We start from the raw sequence: 9,995 nt of genomic DNA on the forward strand, positions 1-9,995 counted from the left end.
TATAATAGAATAACTTGGTGTTTGTTTAGTCTAATTTTTCTTGCTGTATTAATATTAAAAATAAATTTTAAAAAATAAAAATAAATTAATATATTTTAAAATAAAAAATATTTTAAAAAAAATCTATTTCATAGCTGGGTTTTTGTGTTATGGGCTTGGGCCAATTCAATATAGAAAAAAAAAAGAAGAAGAAGAAGCAAAATCCTTCACAATGAAGTTGAAGGCGGTTTCGGGTCCACCATCCACGCGCTCTCTAGCCCACACCATAAAATTAGAGGACACGTGAGCTTAGTTTAGTTCCATTCAACTCCTCACCTATATTTTAAATTTCCCATCACTTGACTTTCCAAATTCTTCTTTCTTAAGCAAAAAAAAAAATATCGATATTCGATTTTCCAGGAAAATTATAGTCGTAGCTTTCCCGGACAGTACCGCTCCGATTTACCTCTAAATAATACAAGAAGAGAAGAGAAGGCAATCCAGGAAGGAAGGAATCCTTCATTTTTGTTTGTTTGTGATATAAAAAAGAATGGGGCAACAGCAATCAAAGGACGAGTTGCTGTATCAGCAAGTGAATTGCAGCAATATAGAAGGAATCAAAAATCTTTGCAGAGAAGGCGCTGGCCTCGAGGTTCCGATTATTCCAACTTTTTTTATCTTTCGCCTTTTTATTATTTTTTTAAATAAAAAAACAAAATTAAATCTAATTGGTTTTGTTGTGCAGTGGATTGATAAAGAAGGAAAAACACCACTGATAGTGGCGTGTTTGAATCCTCAACTTTTTAACGTGGCTAAAACTTTGATTGAGCTCGGTGCTAATGTTAATGCCTATCGCCCAGGTATCCCTTTCTTTACTAATTTAAATATTCATTTGCGTTCTTAATTTTTCAATTGAGAGAAATCAGTTCGTTCTTAATTAGTTTAGTACTCCACTATATAACAAAACAGGTTCATTTTCGAATATATTACGGTAAAGGATTTTTTTTTTTTAAAGGAATTGCCTCTGCCCACGGATTCTTGATTAACGTGTTAATTCTGTTTATGAGTATAATTTATTTTTTTTTAATTGAGCTGTAGGTCGTAATGGGGGGACTCCCTTGCATCATGCGGCAAAAAGAGGTCTTGAAAATACTGTCAAGTTACTTCTTTCACATGGAGGTGAGGTGCACTGTCATTTATTGCCGTCAATTTGGAAACTTCATTTGCTTGCAGCTGTCTAGTTTTTTTTTTTGAGTGTCAGCGGTAGTTTAATAAGTGTTTGTTTCTTTTCAATTTTCAGCAAATGCATTAGTGATGAATGATGATTGTCAAACTCCTCTAGAAGTTGCTAGGGCAAAAGGGTACGGCAATGTTGTCCGGGCAATTGAGGTATGCTTAACAGTTCATGCTGTGATGTTGTAACTACTTTGTAACTGGGCAACGTGGGAAAATAATTTCTGTTATTTACCATGTAAAAAAGATTTTTTCCCCTAATTCTTTGCAGAGTCATATTTGCCTATTCTCTGGTTGGTTGCGGGAGTTTTATGGACCTGGATTTCTAGAAGTATTGGCACCTCGGTTGGTTTCAAGAAACATGTGGGTATCGATTCCATGTGTTCTCGCATTGATGGGGTTTTATTTGTTGTTTTTTGCTACTCCTTTTTAAGTTACGGAATTTGTCATCTAGACAGTTTGAAATGGCTTGTTTCATGTAACATTTGCTATACAGCTAATTGTTCTCAAAAAGCACTGGATTTGTTATGCCTAATAGTGTCATGGCATGTGCAGATGGGTTGTTGTTTTACCTACTGGTTCCCGTAGTCCTAGAATGCCTTACAAGTTGGAGCTTGCCATTTATTCTAGATTGCAGGTATGACAAGTAAAATTTTCTGATTTGCAAGAAATTGGATACCAGATTCACATTCATTGTTAAAAGCTTACAATGATGGAGGCTTTTGTTTTTGTGCTGCCGTTGAGAGTTATTTTTTGGTTCTAGGCTCTGCTGTAATGATACTTGTATTTGTCTTTAAGCTTTTGGAATTCTCTTTCGGCACATTCCTGGTTTGCATCGGTGGTTTATCTTTATTCCTGTTTATACACATGGGTTGGTTTTATGGGTTTTACCAAAAACACACTTTTGTTATAAAATTTATCTGGTTTTGGATTCGTAATGGCTATAGCTATACCTGTTAACCTTCCATGTATTTAATCGATAGAATGTGGTGAGAAACAATAAATGTTGTTTGGCTAGCTCATTCCACAGGTGGAAGTAGAAGCTCAGGTTGAGACTCAAACTAATGGAATATATCCCTCTAACAACCCCGTGTGAGTGCCTCTACATGTGAGTGAGACACAAGGTTATCGTTCCTAGGTTGAAGTCTGCCTCATCCCACCTAGCACAGTGGCTTGAATCAAAGATATTTTATTAAGTTATCCAAGCACCTACAGTACTGCTACAAGCTTCGGTGGTTAAAAATGCTGCTATTTTGTCCCTTCATGCTGTTGAAATAGTCTTCAAAGATGTCAATACTTCATGGCATTCAGAAATGAGAAAATGCAGCGTGAGAGGTGGTGATGTGTTTAGCTACTGCTTCCACATCCAAGCATGCTTTGCATCAATTCATGGCATTCAGAAATGAGAAAATGCAGCGTGAGAGGTGGTGATGTGTTTAGCTACTGCTTCCACATCCAAGCATGCTTTGCATCAATTACCACTTGAACATTTTGGTGCTAGAATTTTTCAGAATAGGTTGGGTTTTGGATCCTCTCACTGTGTACTGCATGTTAAACAAAGCAAACTTTGTTTATGAAATTGCATGAAATGGGACTGACGACTCACTTTCAACGGTCTCTTCCTTTGATGATAGTATGTTATCAGGGTTTTATATCTTAGTTTCGTTGTCCTTTTTCCTTGTTTGAATTTGTATTCCAAGTAGTGTTTGCATATGTAAGATGCTGTATTCCTATGTTTTAAAGTGCTATATTTTCTTCTCTTTTAAGTTATGACTTTCTGGTTTTTGATAATTTTCTTACATATTAATGGATGACCAGGATGCTCAACCACACGCGATAATTGCATTGTGGAAAGCGAATCTGGAAGAACCAAAGTTTCACCACTCCGATCCTACCGTGATGATTGTTGACAACTTCACTAGTAATTTCTCAATGATGATAACTATTCACGAATCTTTTATTGACCTTTGTTGAAGTTGATCATGTTGGTTTCCTAGTCCCTACATTTACATTGGATTTTTTATGTCCATGCATAGTCTCAAGAGGCAGGAAGCGGAGACAACTGAGGTGTAGGCCTAAGACTATTAGGCATAAGTAAGTATGATAAATAATCCTGACAACATAAGGAACTAGATATCTTTCGAACTATTCTGGATATAGTGTACCTCGCCATGCTCCTGCCTCCAACGTGAATTAGACATACCAGATAGCTAGCAAAAAAAGTTTTTTGATGATTCACCACATCAAAAGTAACTTGCTTTTGGTTAAGATTTAAGTAATCAAAAGTTTTTTAATTTGTATTGATTATTTTAAACTTAAACCTGATATGTTTTGTTTTCAGAAACACGCATTAAACTCGCACCTGCAAAGGAAAGAGACAAGCAACAGCTTCGGTGGTTTTGTGATGCATGCAAAGGAATACCACAGGTTCAATTCACACTTGTATACAGTTCTTCTTTGGTCATAGAGCAATTGATAACTTGTATGCTACAAGTAGATGAGACAATTTTTCAGCTGAAGTATTTGAATGTGCATTTTTTCTTTCCTTTCATTGAAACCATGATAACTTTTGAGGAGTTTTTTCTTATAACGCTATAATTTCCAATACTATCCAGATTCCAGCATAACTAATGTTAGATGCTATAGCCAAATAAGAAGCCTCCTTGAGAATAGGGTTGTTCTGGAGTCTAGTAGATCCATTTAGAAGAGGACATGAAAACCTCCCCTTACGGACAATTCTGAGCCTTCTAAAATGGGAGGAATGCATGCTGTTGCAGGGAATTTTGTTGGCTTTAATCAGTTATTTTTGGGTTATTATTGGTTTTCATGTCACTTTGGGTCAAATTCAAAACTCATATTGAAGAACAATACATTTGTTTCAGATTGGGAGAAACCAAAGCTTAAATGTCTTTAATAAATTCTAACTGTTCTCGCGTTGGCATATATTTGTATATTATATACTGGACTACTTTCCTTGAGGCTTATATTCCCCCTTCAAGAGTTTATGAGCCGACACTAAACTCCTTTGAAATGAACACTAGTCATTATGCTTTCCTTTGGACAGTTATGAGCTGCTTGCTACTGTGTAAGTGGTAGCTTATGCTCAAACTCTCCTGAAATGCACGCTAGTCACTATGCTACGGTTATTGCTGAAGAAATGCATTTATTTATGATTGGTGCTATACTGCTTTAATGGGCAGAAATACTCTGATCGTAATGCATACAGACTGCTGATTGAGGTTCCTCTTCACCTCATTAATTGCTTCATATTTAAAATTCTAACAGTTGATTTGCTTCCTTTAAAAAAGGTTTTTTACTTAAATATGCAAAAAAGGATCCTAATGTCACAAGTGTATCTGTATGGTTGTGATCTGTTAGAGTCTAAATTCTGATCAGCATTTCAAGTGTGTTGCATACCTTCCAATTGAAATTCCCTTGTTGTTTACATATCTATGTATAGAGTGGGAAACTTTAATGTAAAAACTTGCATGGTCAATAAGAGCTATATATCATTTAGTCAAAGACTTTGTTCATTACAAGAGGACTTGTGACATGAATGCCTATATAATGTTACAGGTAATGCATCCTCCAGAATTTCTGTCCAAATCTCAGAATCTGGCTGTTCAAGCAACTGCTCCACCATCTGATGAAGATCCAGAGATAGCAATGGCAATAAATGCCTCCATTCAGTCTGCCACGGCAGAGCAACCTATTTCTGATACCCACTCTAGCACTGGAGCAAGTTCATCCACTAGCTGGAATTGCCCTGTTAATGCTGGCGGTCAAGGTGCTGTGGATGTGCCAGCAGCACCTCCTCCAAAAACAACTAGCAGCGGATGGACACCTTATGAAGGTGTATCTAGTGGCAGCTCAACTCAGCAAACCAAGATCTTGAATAGCAGCGTTGCTGATGTCCAGACAGCAACTGATGCCCAAGATTCAGTCCCATCAGCTCCACCCAGTGTAGATGAGCTTATAGAAGATGGTCCCATTCACTATCCATCAATTGATTCCAGCCCCCTTGATATTTCTTCCCTGCCCATTGAGAATTTACCAGAAAACACAGGTGAAAAGAAAGAAGATGGAGGTTCATCATCATGTGTAATATGTTTAGATGCTCCAGTTGAGGGAGCTTGCATTCCATGTGGCCACATGGTTGGATGCATGTCTTGTTTGAAGGAAATCAAAGCCAAGAAATGGGGTTGCCCTGTGTGTCGTGCCACAATTAACCAGGTTGTAAGGCTCTATGCTGTTTGATTCTTGCTGAAGAATGAAGCTATAAATGGTAAGTATTTTCTGGGCACCATAGACAATTATGTTCTCTTTCCTATAGAACAATATATAACCTTAACTTTTTTTTCTGAATTATTGAACGAGAATACCTTAGTGTTTGTGCTTTCAGTAGCATCACTGAAATCCCCTACAGTTTGAAACTAACCATCCTCCTTCTGCCGATGTAGATCTTACACTTGCTGCATTTTGGGAATTGAAATTATTCTCTCAGTATCTAAATCACACAAGTAAATGCTGTCAAAACTGTTAGGAAGTGGTTGCATTTTCTTTGGGAATAGCTTGATACTAGTTTTTTTGGGGTCTAGTGATTTACTGTGTGACTACATGGGAGCCTATTGATCTCCGCATAAATTTTAATGTAGGATCCTGAAGAGAGTAAAATTTACTAGAAACAAAAATGCTAAATTGCTGGCAACCGTTTCTGCAGGTAAGTTTGGCAGCGCAAGAGAATTGACAACTTGAGTTGCTGCAGTTGGGCAACTTCTGGAACATTTTACTCGCCTACTTGTGATTTACTTGTGATTAGTAAGACCATGTATGGGTATGGGTTCTTTAAGGGTATACCTTATGTGAGCCTTGTGTGTATAATTTCTTTGTATACATAAGATTCCAATGTGCTTGTATATGAAGTCATATATGAACTGCGTAAAAGGGATTCAATGCTTTTGCAATTTTCAAGGTAATCATTTATGAACTAATTCTATACACACACTTCCTCCGTAATTGAGCTTTCCCTGTGAAAGTTTTTCTACAAGGCTTTGACTGGATTCTGTGGAGGATCTTTTCCCCATTTAAGTTTTAGGCAAATTACTCCATCAAAGGCATCTTCTTTCCTTTTTTTATTCTTGAAATAACCATATTATATTATATTAACTTTTAAAAACTTCAAAAAGATCAGCCTGGGATTGGTGTTTAGAGCACGATTGGCGTCGTAGCCAGGCTATGTTTTTATCAAATTTTGATTAAAAAAAATACTTTTTTATATTTTTATATTGATTTAATATGTTGGGACTAAAAATAAATTTTTTAAGAAAAATATAATTTTAAAATATTTTAATAGTTACCACAGTATTAAATACTTTTTCCACAGCTGCTCGCGTGTTGTTTGTGCATGCACCATCCAACATGGCCTGCAAGTTTTCGTGCCTTAACTTGCATGTCAATTTATGATAGGTCTACTCTGTTTACCTAACTGGATGATGTGATGTTATCGATTTGATGGTTGCAAATGTGAGGTTAAAAGGAGCGTGTTAACAATTATTTAAAAAAAATTATTTTGAAAAAATATTAAAGTTATATATTTTTTATTTTTTAAATTTTATTTTTTTAAAATAATTTAAAACAAGTAAAAGAATTGAAATTTTTTAAATAATATAATCATATTGTAAAATCAAACAGGATTAAAATCTTGTTTATTTTTTAAAAAATATTTTTATTGAAAAAATATTAAATTGTAAGAATCTGCAACCATGATACTATACAAAATCATCTAAGATAAACAAGTGTACAATTTGTTTTTTGGTTAAAACTGCAATATTCAAGGCAGTACTTTTGTTCCTTTTTCTTTCAATGTGTTTTAGATTCTTTGCTTTCTTTTCAGTTTTTCCTAATAAAAACATAGGGATGTGATATTAGGCTTCAGATAACTTGTTCTTTTCCATTTTAGTGGGCGTCTTCTTGTATACCTTTTGTAGCTGCACATCCACCTGCAGTGTGGAGGTCGGCGCCGTTCTCCTTTTGCACGCGCCGTTTCAGTCTCAGCCATGGCCAATGCACTGCTGGCATTTGACAATCTCGCAAGCGGATGCTCGTTTTTCTCTCCTCTTGGTCAGTCTCGGCCATGGCCAATGTGTTGTGTATTTTTTAAAGCTTGATAAAATTATATTTTAAATATTTTTTATTTAAAAATATATTAAAATAATATTTTTTTATTTTTTAAAATTTATTTTGATATTAACACATTAAAACAATTTAAAAATATTAACATAATTAATTTTAAATAAAAAATTAAAATTTTAAACAAACAACATCTTAGCCGCATTATAAAATACTCCCCAAATCACACAAAAACAATGAGTGTAAGAATAGGGGAAAAAACATATAAAAGAAAATATACCCAAAAGAGGCTTTGTGGTAAGCCTCAAAAGAGAAACGAAAACCAAAAAACTATTAAAAATACTTAAAAAACGATTAAAAGAAAGATGAGAAGGAGGAAACTAACAGCAAGGCGAGGAGACCCTACTTGATAGCTTCGAGCTATAAAATGATTGTACAGGAAACTTTTCTAGAGGAAAAAATCGACTAGAGAAAAAGAAAAGAGACAGCCTGGATTTTTATATTGTATAGTTTTTAGACCTGTCTGGTCGAAGGTTTGTATTTCAGGTTTTAACTGGATTATTTGGATAAATTTTTTTTAAAAGATCAAAATAATATTGTTTTAGTAAAAAAACAAAAGTCAACGGATTCCAACCGGGTTTTTGACCGGGTCAGCCGGGTCATACTAGATTTTTTCTTCTCTTGTTTTTTCTTCAACCCGGCCTGGTTCCAGCCTCATATCGGCCGGGTCCCGAGACGACCTGTCGAGCTGGGCTAGATTTTAAAAATATGATACAATGAATTGCGCAAATAACGGTCATTCATTGTTAAAGTGTATGTGTATTCTAGATTAACTATATGTAATATTTGTTAAATTTAATTTGTTAGGGTTGATATGGAAGATTTAAAATATTTTTTAGGTTGAGTTTAAAGTTAAACCGCAAAGATATATATTATTTTGATAAAATTTAATTAATTGATTAGATTTTTAAAGATCAGATTAACTCAATCAAGTGTTTAATAAAAATAATAATTCAGATTAATATTTTAGTGATTTATAAGCTTATCTAATCAGTGGACTCTTTTTTCAATTCCAAAAAATCGAAACAAGTCCCATGCATGTCTGTATGGTGATTTGCTAGCTTTTCTTAATGGATCAGGGAAATAAAGAAAATTACTTGGATAAAAATTTTCATAAATTTGATATGAATGGTGTGTATTAATTGGGTTTAATTACATATACACTTCGTATTGTATCAAAACTAGTTTGGAAATGCTACATATATATAGGCATAGAAAAAGGGAGAAAAGGGAGAGAAATTGAGTTTTAATGTTAACTAGATGATTGACTTGTGCTAACCTATAGACTGAGTCAATTTTTTAACTTTAAAAAAATATTTAGGTGTTTTTAATAAAAAAATTTAGTAGAAAAAATTTAAACTGTATAATGATTAATACGTACAATGTAACTCGTTCACTTTGACAGGTCTCTAAAGACAACTCGGATGATCAGTGAAAATATAGTTTGACTCAAGATAAATATTTAAGATGAGATTTTTTTATATAAAAAATAAGATGACAACACATTGGATAAATTTGAATCAGTCTGTGTTAACCCATCAATCTGCATACCAACCCATAAGACCATGATAACTTTGTAGAAAGTAAATCAAAAGAAATTATGAAACTCAATTTTCAATAAACTCAATGTTAAATGATAAAATTAAAAAAATAAATTAAAAAATAGGACCCAAAAAAATAACCCGAGTTAATCTGAGTTAGCTTATCAAACTCGTTATCCAGATTATGAGACCGAGATAATCCAATAGCAAACAAATTAAAAAAAATTATGAATTTCAATTCTCAATGAACTTAATGTTGAAAGATAAAATTGAAAAAAAAATCTATTAAAAAAAGACACAAAAAAAAACTTGAATCAACCAAGATTAATCTGCCAAACTCGTGATCAAAGTCATAAAACGAGAATAACCTCATAAAAAGTAAACTAAAATAAATTACGAAATATAATTTCTTATTGATCCAATATTAAATAATAAAATTAAAAAATAATAATAAAAATAATAAAAAAACTCGAGTCACTCGAATTTATCGACAAACTCGTGTCTGGAGTCATGAGCTTAGAATAAACTCATAAAAAATAAATTAAAAAAATTATTAAATTCAACAATAAATTTAATAGAAATAAAAATAATTAAATAGTAATTTTGCCAGGAGGATTACAGCAAATTCACCTTCTCTTTCAAGTTTTTTTTTTTTTTCCTAATTAGCCAAGTGACTTTGCCCGCTCACCAATCCTTCATTTCAATGTCTTATAGCAAGATTAAAAGCAGATCTTGAAGTTAAAGTAGTAATTTGACCATCTTAGTACAAAAACATGGAATGATGCCGATGATTAGGAGATTGGTTAGCATATAATCCAATATATTCCATTGGTTCCTTTAGAAAAAGAGAAAGAAACGACGGATACGGATTTTTGTTTTATTCAATTGCAAGTTACTGAAATTGATTCCGCAATCCAACTCCACAAAGCACGTAGGATGTTTTCTGTCTTCTCCTAAATGCTGTCCACTTCTTTTTAATTTACTTATGTGACCTTGACATTCTTTCTTTCTTTCTTTCTTTCATGTTGATCTATAATTACGTACCTTCTTTTT

General features: G+C 33.7%; 1 protein-coding gene across 1 annotated transcript; it reads left to right on the forward strand.

The window, feature by feature from the left end:
- Positions 1-297: 297 nt before the first annotated feature.
- On the forward strand, positions 298-6,228 carry LOC133697571 (putative E3 ubiquitin-protein ligase XBAT34). The gene is made up of 10 exons (XM_062120213.1): positions 298-631; positions 725-839; positions 1,078-1,158; positions 1,280-1,368; positions 1,484-1,575; positions 1,768-1,849; positions 3,031-3,133; positions 3,554-3,639; positions 4,789-5,497; positions 5,933-6,228. The coding sequence occupies exons 1-9, from the start codon at positions 530-532 to the stop codon at positions 5,467-5,469; spliced, it is 1,431 nt and encodes a 476-aa protein (XP_061976197.1). The 5' UTR covers positions 298-529; the 3' UTR covers positions 5,470-5,497; positions 5,933-6,228.
- The last annotated feature ends 3,767 nt before the right edge of the window (positions 6,229-9,995 follow it).

This window comes from Populus nigra, chromosome 6 (assembly GCF_951802175.1).
Source record: "Populus nigra chromosome 6, ddPopNigr1.1, whole genome shotgun sequence".
Classification (NCBI taxonomy): domain Eukaryota; kingdom Viridiplantae; phylum Streptophyta; class Magnoliopsida; order Malpighiales; family Salicaceae; genus Populus; species Populus nigra.